We start from the raw sequence: 21,147 nt of genomic DNA, 5'->3' as shown, positions 1-21,147 counted from the left end.
TGCGACGTCTCAAATTCTTGAAGTCCCAAAAGTTGAGGATGGTCACGTTGCAGCACATGCTCGGCCAACTGGAGGAAGGGGATTTCTTGACGTCGCTGGACCTGGAGGACACCTACTTCCACTTTCCCATTCACAAGAAACCGCAAATGTTTTTGCGCTTCGTAGTGCACGGTCAGCACTACCAGTTCAAGGCCCTGCCTTTCGGATTGAAGTCGGGCCCCCAGAGTGTTCACAAAATGCCTGGCACAGGTGGCAGCCCATCTACTTCTACGGTGTATACATGTATACCCATATCTCGACGACTGCCTCATCTGGGCCCGCTCGCGGCAGTTGGCCATCGGACGCACATAGATGACCAGCCAACGGACAGACCTGGGATTCTCCATCTATCCAAAGTCCTGCTTAACACCATCGTAGAATGCACTGTTCCTAGGAGCCAGACTCAATACGGTGTCCTGCCTGGAGTCGCCCTCGGAGGAGAGGGTAGCAGCCATTCAAGGAAAGGTGCAGCGACTTATCGATCAACGCCACGGTGCAGGCCATCAAGTCGTTGCTTGGCAATGATGTTGTCCTGCATCTACCTCATCCGGAAACGGGAGGACGCTCCATACCCAGTGCTCTCCAAGGAAGTGCTGGAATTGTGGCGCTGGGCCGTCAGAGAACTGATGTTCCTTGTTACTCTTCACTTAGGAGTCAATAACACCATCGCAGACTCCCTCAGCAGGGAGTTGCACTCCTGCCACGAGTGCGAACTTCGGCAGGACCAGGTGGACTGCATCTTCGTCAAGTGGGGCAGGCCCAAGATCAATCTGTTTGCAGCAACGGTGGCGAACTCCACATGCCAGGAGTTTACCAGCAGATTCCACCAACTGAGGAGCCTGGGGGGGGGACGCGTTCTTGGTCCTGTGGAAAGGGCTGTTTCTGTATGCTTCCTCTGTTGCCCATCCTGCTAGGATTCATCAACACTCAGACAGTGGCAGTGCAGGATGATACTCATCACCCTGGCATGGCCGAGGCAGATTTGGTACCCGGTCCTTCTCAGCCTGTTAGCGTCGCCTCCGGTCAGTGGTTTTGGATCTTCTTACCCAAGGAGGCACAATCCTACATCACGACCCAGGATCGCTGAACCTGAGGACTTTACTCCTGCAGACCTAGAGTTGGAGGTTTTGAGTTGCCAGCGGAATGCAGGTAAGCCCTCCAAAAGCCAGGGCGTTGTCGACCTTGAAGTGCTACGGTCACAAGTGGAAGCATTTCGCTACGTGGTGCCGGTCACAGAAGATTACCCGTTTGAGAGTCACAGCCCCACAGATCCTGCCGTGCTAACTATCCTCGGCCAAGGCCGGACTGGCGCACGCCTCCATCAAGGTGCATTTGGTGGCTAGCTCCCGTTACACCATGTTAGCAGGATGATTTTCACTTTGGTCCCATGGACTCAAGGAGTTTCTCAAAGGACCTTTCAGATCTTTCCCGCTGGTGAAAGCTCCTGCCCCAGCGTGGGAACTCAACGTGGTTCTGATGAGGCTCATGCCTCCGCATCAGGATCCGCTCAAGTTGCCGAAGACTGCTTTCTTAGTGGCCATCACCTCTGCCAGGAGGGTAGGTGAGATCTAGGCGCTATCCTGCAAAAAACCATACCTTACTTTCCACAAATTGACGGTGGTGCTATGTACGCACCCCTCCTTTTCTGACGGAATTCCACGTCAACGAGCCTTGTTTTTTTTTCCCCCTGAAATCTGTCGCCCGCGAAAAAGGCCTTGCATTCGCTGGATGTTGCTTGTGCCCTGAATTTCTATGTCTGTTGTATCCAATGCCCATGTGGCTACTGATACATAGGCCAAACAATGCGTAAGGTGGGAACCCGGATCTCAGAACACCGATCCAGGATCCACTGTAAACACCTGACGTCACCAATGGTAGCGCATTTCGTAGAGACTCGCCATACACCTGATGACCTTTTATGGTGGGTTTTGGAGAAAGTGGACTCAGGCCCCAATGTTCAGACCACATCCTCAACCTAGAGAGCAGATGGATCCACAGATTACTTATGACCATGGCCTCAATGAGCTACATAACCCCCAGCTCTAACAATTGTGTGGGGAACTCGCATCCAGACCAAATTCATGCATGGGCCCACGCAGGCACTCTCTGTGCCAAATCCCCCCCAAACACACAAAAACCTCCCTACCCCTGGGGGGTAATATTTGAGGATCACGTGACCCTGTGGTCTTGACATACTCTGCTGCTCACCTGACCCAAGTGCATATACTGCAATAGGGAAAATAGAGCACACATCCATATTCACACAAGACATGGGATGATGGCCATATGCGACATATTTATGCCGCCCATATTTGCTTGGAAGTCAGGCCAGTCCTGGTGTCCGTTCCCCTGTAACAACCCCCCACCCCCGCCCACCTTTCTTTTTCAATCACTGCTTTGCTGTGTTCCGATAATTCTCCTGACACAGCCGTAGCAAGCCACACCGTCCCCCAGCCAGCACTAGCGTCGGTAACCTAGCTACCAGACCACTCTCCCGCCCTGCACTGACTCAGCAGGGAGAGCAGATCTGGCAGCTCCAGGTGACGCTGCAATCCGGAGCGGCTGCCATCAACCTGCAGACTACGAGCACGGAGACTCACCTCCAGCATTCCAAAGCGAGCAGTCTTTGCTCGCCAGCCGCCTCCGTTTCTAGATGGCTCTGATTAAAATTCTGCCAACTACTGACAAAGCAGCCCCTGTTCACGCGAGCCGCAGTGCGCCTTCACGGGTTAGAATACCTTTTGTTGAGGCAGCAATCCAACTAATGGATCCTTCCTATTGAGACTGCACGCCATTCATCAATGCAGGTTTTTTACCACATCCCCTTTTTTTTGTCCCTCTCCTGCCCTCCCTTCCCCTTGTCTTCTCCTTTCCTCTCTACCTCCCACCCTCCCATCCCGCCTTTTCCCTTCCTTTCCTTTCTCTCTCCCCCTTTTTCCCTGACTTTCTCTCTTCCCTCCCCCCTATTCGCAACCCGCCCCCCCTTCTTTCTCCTTTTCCCTTCTTATCCCAATTCCCCCTTCTTCCTTTCCTTTCCTCCCTCCCCTCCCGCAGCGCCCCCCCCTTTTTTCACTCCCTCACTTTCCACCCCCAGTCCAGGATTCACTCAGGATCAAGACACCTCCTGGCACTATCTCCGGATGACCAGCACCCAGCGGTTGTTTTCCTCTTGCACTCAATCCCCGAGCTTGGGGATTTGCCGACATTGAGCACTCGGCTCATTCACCCCCAGATCAAGACAACACCTGCCATGCAGGTAACTACCGCACAGGCAAACCTTAACAGCTTCCATGCATGTCGTGGTACCACCCATGCAGTGCCCTTCTAAGAGTACTGACGCACCTTTCGCTCTAATTTCGTTTGTCCTGCTAGCTTGTCTGGACTTCAACCCAGTTGAGCGACTATTAGAAACGGAGGCGCATACACCCAGGAGCCCGGTTTCCTCCAGTCTACACCTGGGATGATTACAAACCTTTAACCACCAAGGTAACCAAGCCCCACAGTGCACAGACCTATGTACATATCCACGCCAACCACATGACACTGGACCGGTGAGGGATCGAGGCTCTCAAGGCACCGGCTCTTGGGAATACTTGGATAGGATATTTGCACTTTCTGTCTATCCTTTTCACCGGTGATTTAGGCAGTCACGGTAGAAAGTTTTATCCAAATGATTTGCTAACTAAATATGTCGTTATAGTGGAGTCTCTTTATTTTCTCCTTCCCTTTCTTCCTAATAGGAAAAACCTCACTACTAACCTTTGACTATCTTTGGGATATCCTCAAAACGGGCATTAATTGCCAACCTCAAGGCATTCCTCAAGCTTCCATCTCACCAGGAGTTTTCTCCTCTCTTCTTTTCAGAACTTGATCTTCACTGCCCTGATGAAGGCGGAATACTTCATTTTTCCAAAATTCTTTTGGTGCCAAAACGCAAATAATGTGAGGGGAGTGTGGGTTATTGAGATTCACCCACACACATTGTTTTTTCTTTTCTTTACCATCCGAACTCATTCCTCCACCGCGTTGGCAAATTTAAGCCTCGGAAAACAAAGCCACATCCGAGGAAGAATAAAATGCCACCTGGACTTTATCGGCATTTTCAACCTAGACCTCTACTGGGAGCAACAAAGTGACACTCCCAAATCTGAACAAATTGTTGTCTAGCCTAATGATTTGCTCGTAGCACTATGTTAGGACAGGAATGATTCTGTCTCACTTTTGCTGCTATCATGACTTTACATCTTCTCTTCGCTACTTTGTCTTATGATTCAATTTCCTTCTATGCATGCTTCCCCTTCTACCCCACACCACCGCCCAGATTTGAAACCTACACATTGTATGATTAAGGAATATGAATGTATAGGGTGTGTTTTTCTTCCTTTGCTTGTTATTTGCTTTTTTCTGTTTATGCCTTCAATGACAACAATTTTCTGTTTCATGCCTTATGCTGTTAATACAAAACTATTTTGTACTTTTTTTATATAGACTGTGTGTTTCTTTTCTCACTTCAGGTATCACATCTGTTTAGCCAATAGGACTAGATGTGATATTTACCGCAGCCTTTATTGCAATAATTTTGGGTTAACAAAGGGTAGGTTACGGAATAATATTTACCCACCCGGTTTCTCAAAACACAAACCCATGGCACAGCAACACTCTTCATTCTATGATTTACTGAATTTCTACGTCACACATGCAAAGAGTTTTCGTGAGACTTCACTTTTGTTAGCAAACTTCGTTCCTATGAACCATGGGAAAACCTTGTGCAAGACTTCCATTTCAAGATGGTTCTCTGATTGCATCACGCACTCTCATTGGTTGGCTAACCGACCGCTGCCTGGCTGTCCGAGAGCCCACTCCATCAGAGCGATCATTGCAACAATGGCGTTACTGTCTGGTGTGCCCCTGTTCGAGATCTGCAGGGCTGCTACGTGGAGGTCCACTTGCACCTTCATGAAATTCTACTGCATCGACAGGGATTCTAGGGAGGAGTCTAGAGTCTGCCAAGCAGTGCTACGCAACCTGTTGCTTGAGGTGAGTCTGTTCCAGGGTAACTGTAATTGCTTCTGTTGAGGCTTGCCACCTCCTGTGGTTGTGTAATATTGTACTGCTATGTATTCGTTATTCATGAGCATGTGAATCCATGCCAGACCTCATGCTGGAAAAGGAACAAGTTACTTACCTGTAACTATTATTCTCCAGCATGTGTATGGCATGGATTCACATGTGAACCCTCCCTCCAACTCCTCTGCGGCTCTGACCATACAGCCACTTCACATGCTTACCAAATCTGGAGATGGCTGCCAGAGGAGGGGCTTTTGGGAGAGGACTGTCATTGGATGGGGGCAGTATGACCCAGGGGACAGTGATTGGTTTAAAGGAGAAATACAGCTTGTAAGTGAAGTGACACTGTTTTTTTCTTTTACCAAGGCTTCCCAGCCTGACTGGGAATATTCATGAGCATGTGAAGGCATGGTAGACCCATCCTGAAAAACAATAGGGGGGGGGGGGGGGTGTGTGTGTGTGTGTGTGTGTGTGTGTGTGTGTGTGTCCCCGTGTCCCCGTGTCCCCGTCCCCCCACCCCCTGCTGTCGCTCTACCCCTACCTGAGAGTTGAGACTTGTCGCTCTGCCCACGTATAAGAGGGTTGGCTTCCCTTTGTCGTGGAAAAATAACCACAGACTCATCCAGTGGATTGGTGAACGACCTTTCGTGGCAAATCGACACACAGGACGAACTGCAACCCAATGACGAGACTCGACGCAGCAATCCCTCTTCCTCCAGTCACTGGGTTTTATACCCCATGCGTTTCAGCGGAGAGGGTGATTTCAGACATAGCAAGACATTGGGAAGAAACAATTTATCCGGTGCAAGTACAGGTTCTCGGCATATAAGTCTTGGGCACAGGCTGCATTCTCACACTCGGGGAAGACATGGTCAGGGTCGAAGACAAACAGTGATACGTTTAAGGTACTGATGTACAGTTAACACACTGCTCAGGGCAGGTAAACCTGCCTACTATCACAACTGCTGTCTACTAAAGCCGCCTTGACTACGAAAGTGGCAGTCTAAAAATCGCTTATACTTTGGAACATGCACATTAAAACATTGGACTTGTACAGCAATGGCAATAAAGCACTTGTTAAACATGGCAGCCAGCATTGGCTGAGCATTACTATAACGATGCACAGCGTTCAAAAGGGTGTTAAAATACCAGTTTTCCCTCACACCTTTCTCGTCAGATGTTAGCCTTCACCATAAGGTTAGTTGTAGCATCCTCAACTGAGTGGTGCAAAGACTGCCCACACGGATTGACTCAGAGCCACTCCTTATCTCTTTGCCAATCCTAGTCAGTTTGCATTCCAATGATTTAAGGCTAGCTCTTAAAAGTGTAGGTAGATTAGAAAAGCATTTATGTGAGAAGATATGGTACCTGTGTCTAGAAGCTATGCAGTTCATTACTTTGTGTTCAGTTACAGTATTGCCATGTCACTTGCCACTTTGATACTGCAGTGTCCTTCCAGTGCTGGTTGTCATATTTACAGAATCTCCCTTTGTTTCAGCTCTTGTGCTCCTTCTGGAAGTCTTGGATTTTCTTTTTGTAAGACATGCCTATTACAGTATCCTTGCCCGTGGAGCCTCTGTCCAACTAGTCTTTGGCTTTGAGGTGAGGAAACTGCTGTGCTTTTTTGGACTTGGCTATACACTTGGGCATACTTTGCTTTCTTAAGTATCTGTTATTCTGTCCTGAAGCTTGATCCTAATCCAAAGCAGGCCCTGATATTGCAGAACAGAAAATAGTTTTCATAGCGCCTCAATACTATCTTGCAGCACCCACTACTATTCTACTCTGAGGGTGCCAAGTGCACTGCTTCCAATACATTTCACCCAGTGCACCTCAGTGTGCATGTGAGGTATCACCACCTGCAGTTGCACCACTGGAGCCCACATTACAGCTCATCCAATACAATGGAATGCTTCCATGCAACACCCTATCATTGCAATATGTTGACCAGGGCACTAATGTACCATATGGCAAAGAACATAAATGTGATCTTCCATACAGCATAGGGCCTTATAAAGGTTCTGCAAATCCAGCTTGTAATGGTGACCATGTGTCTTCGCTGAAGCAAAATGTTGACGCGTAAATGTACTTCACATGTAGCGGGATCCTTCGAAATAGCATTGATTGATGGGTACCCAAATGCAGTATTTTTCATCTCTCCTCTTTTTCTCAACAGTATGCTATCCTGATGACCATGATCCTCACTGTGTTCATTAAGTACATGCTGCACTCTGTGGACCTGCTATTCGAGAACCCTTGGGACAACAAGGCAGTCTACATGCTTTACACAGAGCTCTTCACAGGTAATGCCTTCATGCACGTCCATCACTCATTGTCACTTCTTGCAAACAAGGCAATACCACTCACGGACTTAAACCCTACCATGCCATTTGACAATATTGGAGTAACTGTGATGACCGAGGATCGGAGTCTACCATGGTACCTTTAACCTATTGAGGGCTAGTCTGTAATCCTCTACATTTAGGACTGAACTATGATGAAGTTTTTCTTGAGTAATTTCTGTTTTAATCCAATCCTGCTTTTTAGGAGGCATATCTGTACCCTATAACACGCAACTAACTTATATAAAAAAAAAAAAATCCTTGCTTCCCCTCCCACTCCACCCACTACCACCTGTTTTGCACCTCAAACATCTTACAGATAGCCTTGAAAGCATATATCCTGGGTAAGTTGGCAACTGTAACAACCAGAGTTCCAACCCTGATATTTGCCCTTACTGAATTCTGTGGTCCCTTTCTAAACATTTATTCTCTGCCCCCCTAGGAAACACTTAAAAGGTAAACCCCGTTGTTGAGCAGTATAGTAAAAACTAGATGTTTACAGTAATAATTACACCTATGTTTTTTCCTGTACCAGAAATTATCTGCTGGGGCTGTTTTTTGTTATGCAGCCACAGTCCTGCATTGTTACAGTGTGCACATGTGTCGCCCATTGAATTCATAGCTGGAAAGCCTGCCTTTGTAACACGCCTGATTTCACTAAAGAAATTTATATTGAAATCCTTTTTTTTTTTTTTTTAAAGCCACTTTAGTTGAAGATGGAATAATTCGATTTTTTAGCTTTGAAGAGGGAGTCCTTTAAAATGTGAGCGATATTTAGCTCTGAGCTCCACATTAGATTTTTTTTTTGGTTCCTATGTTTTGGACTGAAATATATCCACCTACTTCGTTTAGAGGGTGATACTTGGTGAATCCAGACTCTCTAAGTGGTAGTGGATGAGCAACCAAGGCACATTTTTCCAGAACCTGCTCTGGTGACATTACAGGTGCAGCCAGTCTCGCACTAAATTATTTGACCAGACTTGCGATGGTAGAGAGTGACTTAGCAGTTGGGCTTCGACTCAGGGGTGTGTAGGCTTAAATCTGCACACTGTTAAGTAAAGTCACTGTAAAACATATATTTCTGTAGATTGTGAATCTGCTTAGGTTCACATGCTTCGCATAGTCCACCATCTAGTGGTTGGCTCGGAGCGTAACATTTGCTTTTTCGACGGTGAAAATGGTGCGTTCACAGGGACGTTCCTGTCACACTCTCCCCTGCGTGTGGACATCCTCGATTTATTTTCTTCCGCCAATGGTACGCAGTAAAACTCCTAGCGAAGAAAGAAGAACTTTGTCGCCATCACACAGTGATCGCTGACTTGGACAAAGCGGCATAGTCGGGAGAGAAATTTTAGACCAGACACAACCGCGACCTGACAAGTAAGGAAGACTGTTGGTTGTTTGTAAAAAGATATATAACATTTACATGAAGGCCTAGAGAATGTCTTTTCCCCCTAACAGCGCAGGCTAGCGCTGTTTCCATGAGGCCCTTATGGAGAGAATACACCGTTTAAGTTCTCTACAAGGTGTAATTCAGAAATTCCCTGGAGAGAGACGTGCAGTGTGTATGACTCTGCTTCCAAGGGAACACGATGAAGACTGCTGCCGGGCATGTTCATAATTCAAACCGAAAACTCCACGGCAGCACTGGTCAAAGTGCTGGGCAAAGTGTTAAAACGGTTTACTGCCACCAGCCGTTTCAGCATGCATCACAAAAGTAACTGGGATGTTAAAGAAAAATGTTAGGCACACAGTGCCCTGCAGACTCAACTCAAGGTGACTGGTTTTCACCTTTCCTTTTTGTATAGAATCACAAAAGGGAGCTACTCCCTGCGCTGGAAGCCATAGGGACTGACCAGTGCACCCCAAAGGGAATGAGAAAAGTTAGTGAGCTGCGGACTCGATAGAAAGTTTCTCGACACCCACCTTGGTCACAAAAGTGTTATAAAATGCAACTTTAGAGAAACTCTCAGACCTCTTCATAACACAATACCCTGAATAGGTATACACCGGCTTTGTCTTCAGAATAAAACTGTTTGGAAAGAGTTTATTTGTTCACCTTTCTCTCCATAGATTCCTATGAGACCCCCCGACCCATTCTTTTTGCATATTTTTTTTAACCCTACCCTATCCTGACTTTGAATGTCTATAAAGCCTTCTGCTTTACTGCATGTTAGGGAGAATTTTCATTTCTGTGCTAAAACCCTACCATTTTAGAGACCCCCAGATCTTTTGCTGGACTTAGGACTTTTTAATTTTAACTCCTGAGTGAGTGGGTCCTTTTTCACGTGTTTTTACCTGATTTGGATTTTGTGTTTCCACTGTTTTGAGAGTCAAACTCCATAGGCATCTGCATTTTGTATGGTGACGCACAGCACCTTCAGGCTGAACCCTCAGCTGCAGTAACAGCACCCATGGGTGACCATTTTGTCAAAATGGCCCCTGTCTTCTTTTTTCACCATTTTCTGTTTGAGGTCATTCTTGCCTTTTACTCTGTGCGTTGAGACAGGTTTGAGCCCTTGGTTTGTCTTGCCTTTGGTGGGCTTCTGCCCTGAAGCCCGCCCCTGGCTCCAGTGTGTCTGGAAGGACAGGATGTGTCTCTAGGTGTGCCTGATCGAAACCAGTCCTGGTTGGCTGGCAGGCAGCCACCCTGCTATGTGATTAACATCCTAGGCTGTGCATGAATGGGAAATCTTGCTTAAAAGGTGAGTTTTTTGGGACTACAGGCAGAGTCGACCACTGGAAGAAACATTCAAAGAAGAAGAAGTGAAGACATGCCCGCTGCAACCTACTGGACCTTCAATTGCCCTGTGAAGCCCTGCTGCTGTGCTGACCTCTGTCACCTCGACAGAGAAGCTCTGAAGGAACAACTTCTCCCCTTGGGTTAGTGTGTCAAACTAACCCCCAGGCAAACTCCACTTTGGCGCAATCTATGACTTGCTGTGCCTCTCTGTTGCTGCAGAAGCCCATTGCCAGGGGTTGAGTGTCCATAGTTGAGTGCAACGTCTGCCGCGGAACGAATCGGGCCAAAAGCTCCAGGAGCCGCCTAAGGACACCCAGAAGCAGGAAATGCCGATCCAGAGTGCAAGACTGAAGGAGCAAGGAAAGTCCAACCGGTGTCCATCGTTCTGCATCAGTGCTGTTTGCTAAGTGCTGAAACTGCGAAGTGCCCCTGAACCGAAGAAAACCCATAGCTGCCGACTACCTTCCAGAGTACGGCCGAAGGAGCCCCCCCAGACATCCCCCTCTTGTCCCCATGATTGAGGCTCAGGAACCAGGATCTGCTTGGCTGTAGCAATACGGAATCCAGCTGGACCCCTTTCTTCTAACCAAGGTAATTTTTCAGGCTTGGGGGTACTTGCTTTCTTGCCTTAAGTCGTGCTGTCTCACTTGAGACTTGTACCTGCTTACTTTCTGAGTTGATTTCAACTCCCTTTGCACAAGCTTAACAGCTTGTGTCCCTACAAGTGATTTTTCCGAACTCTGGAGCTTTGTGCAAGACCTTTATACAAGAAGTGCATCAGAAATATAGACTGTGTCCAAATGACTTTGGCTGTCCTGGCTCCCTAAAGGCACTATCCTAAATCCGATTACTTTGGTATTGCTTATCCCTCATAGGCTCTGGCTTGTTAAACACTGTTACTGCTGGGAAAGGCTCATATAGACTTCATTGGAGGATTCAGTTGTCCTCACATTTTCTGAGAAACTGTTCTAACCTTTTTACTTCCCTTAACCCTTCCTTTCTGCAACTCAGGATCTACAAAGTATATTGGTGTAATATTTGTAGATGTATTAGCTTTGGAATTTGTGGTATTGCTAAAGAAGTTGTTTCAATTTGAATGCAAATACTATCCTTGTGTATGAATTCACCTCAGGGTCTAGGAGTAATGTATTAAGCATAGCCAAAGATTATTCACTGGCTTTATTGATTCTGAAAAGTAATTTCAAAGATTATTCTATTGTTACAATCCTTTGCCTTTTTAAAAGAATAGTTATTTAAAACTGATGTTAAATAGCAATTTTTCTGATGCTTCTTAATCTGCTGAGTCACATGCTGTGCATGTAGTCTGACATCTAGTGGTAATCACAGAGTATTACATCTTGTCTTTCGAGGATCGAAAGGGGATGTCGATGATGTGATAGTAATGTGTAGTGTACCCAAAATCCCTGACGCGTTGAGGTCCCTCAGATTTTTTTTTCTGCCCAGCTAGCTGGTTGCCTTGTGCGGAGCTCGAAAATTGCTAAGATATATTTATTTGTCCACGACCTGCGGTCATTTAATATTCGTCATTCTTTCACCGACTACTACTTCACAAACAACGCCGAAGAACACCGAAGACTGCAGATTTCGGCAGGTGGTGCTCCGATCGACGCTGTCTACCACGTGGCCTCTGGCCTTCGGCCCGGCCTGTACAATAGGGAGAGTGGGGCTTGAGGTTCTTACTCTTTGTAGAATGCATTTCCTTCTCCCCTCTTTTTTCCCTGTTAGTTTCGCTGTCGCTTTTAACCTTAGCTATGGACAGGACACCTTTATAATTTTGCCCTTCTTGCAATGGCAAATATCCCTGGAAAGACACACACTGGAGGTGTAATAAGTGTCTACCTCGATCATAATGAGCACTCCTGCAAGTCATGTAGACTTTTACATCCGAAGATGAGGAAGTAAGCGACCGCCATGTCTCCGATCCGGAGCCCATTGACCTATCAACTGAACAGCCAAGTTCCGAGATGTCTGACCCCGGCAGGCAGGCCACTGGTTCTGCTATGGGGAAAGTGCACCTTGGTGACAAGGACACGCACATCGCGTAAAGGAAAGCGCACAACCCCCGAGCCTCCTTGACGGACTCGGCGGGAAGGCCACAGACTCCAACGGGTACGCCGAAACCTTCGATGGAACCCACCGGTCCTCAGGATCGGCCGCCCCCCCCGCAACCGTCCATATGGCATGCGTCCGGGAAACCAAGTCGCAAGGGCGTCAGCACCAAACACCACAGAAGCGCTGATACGCCTCATAAGAGCACGTCAATGCTAAAGGTTTTGGTGGCGTGGAAAACCATGACAAAGGTGTTAGTCCTCTACCAGATACACCGGATATCCGCAAGAGCCTCGCAAACATCATCTCAGAGGCTAATAAGACTAAGGACACGTCGAGGCGTCGAAGGTCGGGAAGAATAATCTGATGGTTCCCAACCCCTGTCCAAGACTGTCAGACAGTTCTCCAGCATGGGGTCTGGCATGGATTCACATGCTCATGAATATTCCCCGTCGTCAGGCTGGGAATCCTCGGTAAAGAAAAAAAAAAATCAGGTTTCGTTTCTGATCTATCTTTCTTAGTAGTAACCAATCACTGATCTCTGGGTCATACTGCCCCCAGCCAATGACTGCCCTCTCCATAAGCCCCTCCCCTGGCAGCCATCCTCAGATTTTTACCGCATGTTCAAGTGTTGGGAGCCCTCGTGCTATCAAGCATTTACTGCGTTTTGCGCTTTTTCAAAGAGATTTATCTCATTTTTTGGTTAAATCGAGCCTCAAGCGCCACCGTTTCTACTTCCGATCAACGGGGACCCGTTTTGGAATTTTCTACGCCCCTCAAGGGTGAAATTTTCATCGAGCTACGCTTCTTGGAGGATTCCATAAGTTTCAGAGGCTTACCTCATGGACATGGCCCAGGAGAAAGGAAGCTCGCCTCCTGACAAGCTGTTCAGGAACTGCCCTGGATGCTAGCTACAGAACCTGTTCAAGGAGGACGAGCCCTCGAGGTGGCTCTACTGCCTTCACAAAGACAAAACGCACGTGGAGAAGGACTGCGCGTTTTGCATGAACATGTCGGAATGGACCATGAGGGATCGTCGGACACGTCTCGCCAACTGGCTGGAAGGCAAGAGCTCAGCAGGTGAGAAGAAGTCTGAGCGGTCTTCTAAGTCCTGTGAGGGCGATGGGGGCACAACAGAAGGCTAAGCACCACGAGTCTGCGGGCACCGGGAGCGCCGAACGGTTGGGCTCCTCGGCTGTCCGGCAGGGTGCACCTTTGCCGACGCCATCAACCACAAGCCAACGCTCTGGCTCGGGTTAGAGAAAATCAGAGAACCCGGCTAAGCTTCTGGAGAGGCCCGGTTGATCTCGGAGGCACCTGCCGAGGGGGAGCGAGGTGGTGACCCTCCCCCTAAGGTGAAGGCCTCAAGCGCGCCCAAGGTGGTGAAGGCCTTGATTCACCTGGCCAAGGCCTCTATTGAGGTAGTCGCTGTGGCCCTGGCGAAGCCTACGCAGGCTACCCCAGTGGTGGCAACCTCGGGCCCAGAGTTTCCCTGCCTCTCCTGAGGGAATCCTCTTTTAAGCCCATCGAGGACCCCCGTGAAGACCCCGGTAGGAAAAATAGGGGGCGGTGGCCATTACGGACACGGACACAGCCTCCGAGGAGGAGCTGGTAGAAGTCTAAGAGGGACTCGACAAGAATTTGGAAGAGGCCCATTCCCACAGGAGGGATCCCGACGAGGGGGACGACGACAGCGAGGGTGGCGACGAGGAGGCTCCCGTGGAGGAGCACCCGTCGCAGCCCGAGCCACAGGACAACTCGGCGGCCATCTTGACAGCAATCCAGGCCTTGTGCACGGCGGTAAGGATCAGATTGCCTCTCCCCCCAACGGATGACCCGACTGAGCCGAGTCCGTCGGGAAGCCCTTCAAGCAAGAGGAGGAGGATTCATCCAGCCCCGCCTTTTCAGCCCTCACGGCCCTCTCAGCCTGTGTCTCCTTCCCTGATCCCAAGGGATGACACAGGAACAGATACACGACGGGGACGGATGACGACGACGGTGGTGACGACGGGACGGATCTCCCGTCGCCGATTCCTCGGGCTTCCCCGCCCGACGAAATTGGCTCATTTCACGCCATGATTGCCAGGGCGTCCAAGCTTTTCCAGCTCTTCCCCGAAGAGAAGGAAGGCTTCCTCTACCAGCAGTGCGAGGCCAAGAGGAAGACGGTCCTCGAGGTGCCATTGCTGGATGACATTTGGGACGAGGCACTTGCTCTCCTTAAGAACCCGTCCATGACGCCTGCCTAGAGGGACCGGCACGTGAAGAAGTACCGGGTCCCCGACGCCGCCCCGTTGTGCCTTAGGGCGCAACCGACCCCGGATTCGGTCGTCTCGGCAGCAGCCAAGAAGAAAGCTGGGTGGTGGGGGGGGGGGGGGGATCGGCCTCGACTTCTACTTCCCTGCCGGACGGCGAGGGAAAGAAACTGGATGCAATGGGACGAGTTATCTCGTCGGTGGCGACGACGATTAAGGCGGCCAACGCCCTAGCGATCGTGGCCCGCTACGACAGGGAATTGTGGTACAGGATCTCCCCCCTGTTGGACTTCCTGACGACAAGAGGGCGGAGGCCCTGGCGATCCTACAGGAGGGCGAGGTGGCGTCGGACCACGCCATAACGGTGGCCACAGAAATTGCTGACACCGGTTTCCGCCAGTTGGGCAACAGCGTTTGTCTTAGACGGCGGGGATGGCTCAAGGCGACGGATTCCGCCAAGACGTGCAAGCCAAGGTTTTGGACATGCCCTTCGACGGGAACAATCAGCTTGGGAAGACAGTGGATGAGTCCCTCCAAGCCATCAAAACCGACACGGAGACGGCTCAGGCCCTAGGAGTTCTTCAGCAACGACGGCCGTCCTTTCGGAACTCCGGAGGCAAGCCAGGTGCCTCCAAGGGATTCGGCGGTGGCTCCTCTACGTACCACCAGGCGGCCTGATCCTCGTCGCAAGAAGCCTACAGGGGACGAGGCAAGTCTGGGGATCTCGCCGTCGTCGCCAGGGAGGCCAAGGCAGCAAGGTGGCCTCCAAGCAGGACTGAACCGGCCGTTGCGTCGGGCCCCCACCGAAGCACCCCGGTGGGAGGCCGGCTGGCGAAGTTAGTCAGCGTGTGGGAGTCCATCTCCACCGACCGTTGGGTGCTGGATGCCCTGTTCCAGGGGCACGCCCTCGAATTTCTAAAGAAGTGTCCCCCATTCCACCCGTGGCCAGGAAGGAAAACCACGTCACTCAACTACTGTTGGAGGTAAGGGCGATGCTCAAGAAAGGTGCCATCGAGCTCGTCCCGAAGAGGCTCCGGGGCTCCGGAGTTTACTCAAGATACTTCCTCCTAAAAAAGAGGACAGGAGGATGGCGCCCCATCCTGGACCTGCGTCGACTAAGCAAGTGCATCAAGGCACAGAAGTTCCGGATGGTTACCCTCCAGCACGTGCTGGGACAGCTGGAGGAAGGCGACTTCCTGTCGTCGTTGGATTTGGATGCATACTTCCACATCCCCATTCTAAAAGGACACCGAAAGTTCCTCAGGTTCGTAGTCCAAGGGCGGCACTACCAGTTCAAGGCCCTCCCATTCGGATTGAAGTCGGCGCCCAGGGTGTTCACCAAGTGCCTAGCACCGGTGGCGGCGCGGCTGCACCTGCAGGGGATCCACGTCTACCCCTACCTGGACGATTGGCTCATCCGCGCAAGGACAAGGGAGCTCGCCGTAGAACACACAGCGAAGACCGTCCAGCTGCTCACGGACCTGGGGTTCTCCATCAGCTTCCCCAAATCCCACCTGGTCCCGTCGCAGGTTGCACTGTTTCTGGGAGCCTAGCTCGATACAGTGGCGCGACTGGCCTCGCCGTCGGAGGAAAGGACAAATGCCATCCTGGGCAGGGTGCAGCGTCTACTGGCCACGGACGTGGCCAGGGTGAGGTCCATCAAGTCCCTCCTCGGGATGATGTCCTCATGTATTTATCTCGTGCGCCTGTGCAGGCTTCGGATGCGTCCGCTACAGGAGTTTCTCGACGCCCGCTGGATCCAAGCGGTGGGCAGCTTCGAGGACAGGATCCCTCTCAACGAGACTTTCCGTCAAGCGATCCGGTGATGGGGCATCCACGCTCATCTGACGGCGGGCACGGACTTTCAGACCCCGACTCACCAGGTGATGGTGACTACGGATGCCTCCCTGGAGGGGTGGGGAGCGCACACCGGAGATCTTCACGCGAGAGGCCTTTCGCTCCTGGAGGAAAATCCGCTCTACATCAACATCCTGGAGCTCCGTGCAGTGTTCTGGACCCTCGGGTCCTTTCTCCTGTCCCTCTAGGGCAAGGTGGTGAGGATCATCACCGACCACACCACCACAATGTTTTACATCCGAAAGCAGGGAGGAACCAGATCCCCAGCTCTGTCCAAGGAAGCCCAGAACCTGTGGCATTGGGCCGTTGCCCAGGGGATGTTTCTGGTACCCTTTCCTCTGGCAGGGATAAAGAACACCATCGCCGACTCACTCAGCAGTGAGCTGCGCTCGTTTCACGAGTGGGAGCTGCGTCAGGATCAAGTGGATCGACTCTTCCAGCGATGGGGCAAACCCCAGATGACCTGTTCGCGACGGCGAAGAACTCTTAAGTGCCAGAGGTTTGCCAGCAGGTTTCCCCAGCCGAGCATGGGCAATGCTTTCTCGTTCCCCTGGGATGGCCTGTTCCTATATGCGTTCCCTCCATTTCCGTTGCTGCTCCGACTCATCAACCAGATCAAGAGGTCCCGGTGCAGGATGATCCTCGTCGCACCGGCGTGGCCGAGACAGATCTGGTTCCCGGACCTTCTGGACTTCTCTGCGTCCCCACCAGTGAAGCTGCCGACGGACGAGGATCTTCTCTCCAGAGAAGAAGGCGCCATCCTTCATCACGACCCGGAGTCGCTGAACTTGCAGGCCTGGCTCCTGCAGCACTAGAGTTTGGAGGGTACGATATCCCGGCTGACTGCAGAGAGGTTTTTGCAAAAGCCAGGGCGTCCTCAACTCTCAAGTGCTACAGACACAAGTGGAAGAGGTTCTCTGTCTGGTGCCGTGCACAGAAGATTAACCCGCTACGGATTACGGCCCATCAAGTGCTGCTGTAACTACTGTCCCTGGCCAAGGCTAAACTAGCTCATGCCTCCCTCAAGATACATCTGGCTGCGATCTCCCGATACACCAGAACTACAGGATGGGCGTCTTTGTGGTCTCATCGTCTGGGGAAGGAATTTATGAAGGGACTGTTCCAATCGTTCCCGCTGGTGAAGGCCCTTGCCCCGGCGTGGGAGCTCAACGTGGTGCTGACCAGGCTCATGGGGGCGCCATTCGAGCCCTTGCATTCGGTGCCGTTGAAGTTCCTATTGTGGAAGACAGCGTTCCTTGTGGCCATCACCTCTGCACGACGCGTGGGAGAGATTCAGGCCCTTTCCTGCAAGCCTCCATACTTGACTTTCCACGAGACGAGGGTGGTGCTGAGGGCGCACCCCTCCTTCATGCCCAAGGTGCCATCGGACTTCCATCTCAACAAGCCCTTGGTGTTACCAGTCTTTTTCCCGTCGTCTTCGTCGTCGGCCGAGAGGACTTTGCACTCGCTGGATGTAGCTAGAGCGCTGAAGTTCTACGTGGACCGAACAAAGGGTTTTCGGAAGTCATCACAGCTGTTTTTGAACTTTGGACCTGCTTCCATTTCCAGATGGCTCTCCGGCTGCATCATGCACTGTCATCGGTTGGCAAACCGACCGTTGCCCGGCCGTCCGAGAGCCCATTCGACCAGAGCAATTGCTGCTACCACGGCGTTCTTGTCTGGTGTGCCCCTGTTGGACATCTGCAGGGCTGCTGCGTGGAGGTCGACGCACACCTTCACGAGATTCTACTGCATCGACCAGCATTCCAAGGAGGAGTTCAGAGTCGGCAAGGCAGTGCTGCGCAACCTGTTCGCTTAAGGTGAGCCTGGTGAGGCGGTAAGAGATGCTTAATGTTGAGTTGTTGAAATGCTTAATGTTGAGCCTTGCCACCTCCCGTGGTTGTGCATGTGTGTACTGCTATGTATTCTTATATTCATGAGCATGTGAATCCATGCCAGACCCCATGCTGGAGAAGGAACAAGTTACTTACCTGTAACTGTTGTTCTCCAGCATGGGTCTGGCATGGATTCACATGCGAACCCTCCCTCCTTCCCCTCTGCGGCTCTTCACTTGGTCATACTGCCACTTTACGTGCTACCAGATCTGAAGATGGCTGCCAGGGGCGGGGCTTAGGGAGAGGGCAGTCATTGGCTGGGGGCAGTATGACCCAGAGACCAGTGATTGGTTACTTCTAAGAAAGACAGATCAGAAAAGAAACTGATACTGTTTTTTTTTTTTTTCTTTACCGAGGATTCCCAGCCTGACGACGGGGAGGGAATATTCATGTGCATGTGAATCCATGCCAGACCCATGCTGGCGAACAGTTACAGGTAAGTAACTTGTTCCTACCCTACTATTTCAAAATTTCAGAAAAAGTCCAGTCGGACTCCTCATGTGGAGGTGTTTGACCTAACGGAGCCAGAAGATATCCATCTGGACCCTTATGACCAGGGAGAGGATACCTTCGACGAGACTATAGACCACTCTCCGATTTGGGATGATGAACAACCAGTGGGCGAGGCACCATGGCTGTCACCGTTCACTACCACTGATCCAGACAAACTGTGCATAGATCCTCCCTCCTCACCTCCTATAAGACAGGCCTCTCCCATTGATGACCAGATGGCATTCAATGCTATCCTTAAGAATGAGGCTGAACACTTTCTCATTCCCACTGTTGAGGCGGTACAAGACACCGACTTCGTAGAGGATATTTTGAAAGAAAAACCACCCTCAAGTCAGGCGATACCTCTGAACTTCATCAAACAGTGCATCGGCCCCTCTTTGTTGACTCATCTCGAACAAGAGCAGTGAACCCACAAGTCGAAATCTTTTTGACCCTCCAACAGACCCGCCATATATCTGGGGACATGCCACTCCCGACTCCCTAGTGGTCACAACCACTAGGAACAGAGCAAGGGGTACCCTTGTCTACGGCTGAGGCACCACCTGACCAGGGTTGCAAGATGTTGTATGCCCTGGGGAAGCGCATTACGTCGGCAGCCTATTCCACCAGGATAGCTAACACCACTTTGTTGACTAGTTACTGCGATGTCCAGTGGAATTTGCTCCAGGAGGGCCTGCAGGAAGTTCCAGAGCCAACACGATCACGCCTGCTGGCGGTTGTGTCGTAGGGAAGGCAGGTCCATCAAAACATTCTCAAAAATACCCTGGATGCTGCAGAAACAGCGGGACAAACACTGGCCCAAGGTATCTTGCTAAAGACACGCATGGTTAAAGAATTCAGATTTTAAACATGAAACCCTGGCATCCCCATCAACCAGCCGATAGAAGAAACTAACCTGTTTGAAAAGGCAGTGGATGAGGCTTTAGAGACTGAAAAAAGGAACATGAGATCTTAAAGTCTCTAAACCAGATTACCCAAAGACTCTATAAGCAGCGAGGGGGTAGCTCTCACCGCTCATTTCTGGGATAGTCCTTCCCACGTTCCCCCCTTCAATAAGTACGGAACGGGAAATACATCTTGGACCTCAGGACAAGGGGCAGCTGCCACAAGCCAATATCATCCAAGAGCAGCGCAGCGGCAAAGGTAGGGCTAGAAACTCCACCCCAAGAGGCTCCCCGGCCTCAAATCCGAAATGACTTGCTGACCCGGGTTCCCTCCCATGCCTCCCCGGTCGGGGTAGGGCCGGACAACATAATTCTTTCATGCATGAGAAGGAATTACAACAGACCAGTGGGTGATGAAGACGTCACCCACGGTTACTGTATCGAGTTCAGCCTACCATCTCGATACCAACCTCCAACGTATAGACGCTTATCGTCGGAACATCTGAAGATCCTACTGCAAGAGGTCGAGAACCTGCAAGAAAAGGGCACGATCAAAGTCGTCCCTGTTGTGCAGGTAAACAAGGGTATTTATTCAGTGTTGTTCTTTGTACCCAAAAAGGATCTCACCATGTGCCCTTTGCTAGACTTGCACCCAGCAAACAAATTTGTCAAGCCACAAAAGTTCTGAATGACAACATTGCAAGAGGTAATCCCTATTCTAACACGGGGATTACATTGCAACATTGGACATGAAAGCTACATACTTTCATATTTCAATACTGCCAATGCACAGAAAATACCCAAGGTTCATGATAGAAGACAAACACTATCAGTGCATTGTCCTTCCCTTTGGCATTGCCTCTGCCCCAGAGGTATTTACGAAGGTACTGGCAGTAGTAGCGGCTCACCTGCGTAGGCAGTCAATTCCAGTTTATCCTTACCTAGATGACTGGCTAATAACAGGGGATTCGTATGGAACATGCCCATCAAACACCCAAAAGACAGTAGATCTACTCTTCAGTCTGGGTTTCTGAATAAACGAGAAAAAGTCCAGCCTATACCCCAGCCAAGTCAAACAATTTCTGGGGGCTCTAATTCGGACAGAAGACTGTCTCATCTTCCCCTCCAACGAGAGGGTTCAAAACATGCTGTTCCAGATCCCTGAGGTCGCGAGGTGACTGTACACAAAGCCATACGACTGTTAGGGATGGTGGCCTCCTACATTTACTTCGTGCCACACGCACATTTGCGCCTGCCCCCCATGCAAGAGTGGCTCAATAGCCAATGGTGTCAGACCAGCGGACAATGGGACTGGTTGTCTCAGCAGCCCTCGTTCTCTCTGCAGTGGTGGTTGAGGGAAAACCTTGTGAAGGGGAAGACCTTCACCACCCCTGCAGTAGAAGCCACTCACCACACTCATCTCTAACTGGGTGGGGGGGCTCACCTCCTTCATTACATGGTACACAGCGTTTGGTCTTCTGTACT

General features: G+C 50.5%; 1 protein-coding gene across 1 annotated transcript in view; it reads left to right on the top strand.

Annotated features, from left to right (window-relative positions):
• SYVN1 (synoviolin 1) overlaps positions 1–21,147 on the top strand; it is an 890,352-nt gene that overhangs the window by 261,718 nt on the left and 607,487 nt on the right. The window contains exons 6-7 of the mRNA XM_069644965.1: positions 6,605–6,708; positions 7,283–7,409. Coding sequence (XP_069501066.1) covers positions 6,605–6,708; positions 7,283–7,409 — 231 coding nt within the window. The remainder of the gene's footprint in view (positions 1–6,604; positions 6,709–7,282; positions 7,410–21,147) is intronic.

The sequence above is a fragment of the Ambystoma mexicanum genome, chromosome 2p, assembly GCF_040938575.1.
Source record: "Ambystoma mexicanum isolate Mex_15411 chromosome 2p, UKY_AmexF1_1, whole genome shotgun sequence".
In the NCBI taxonomy this organism is placed as follows: domain Eukaryota; kingdom Metazoa; phylum Chordata; class Amphibia; order Caudata; family Ambystomatidae; genus Ambystoma; species Ambystoma mexicanum.
Note: the sequence above shows the minus strand (reverse complement) of the source record. Positions and strands in the feature narration are given on the sequence as shown.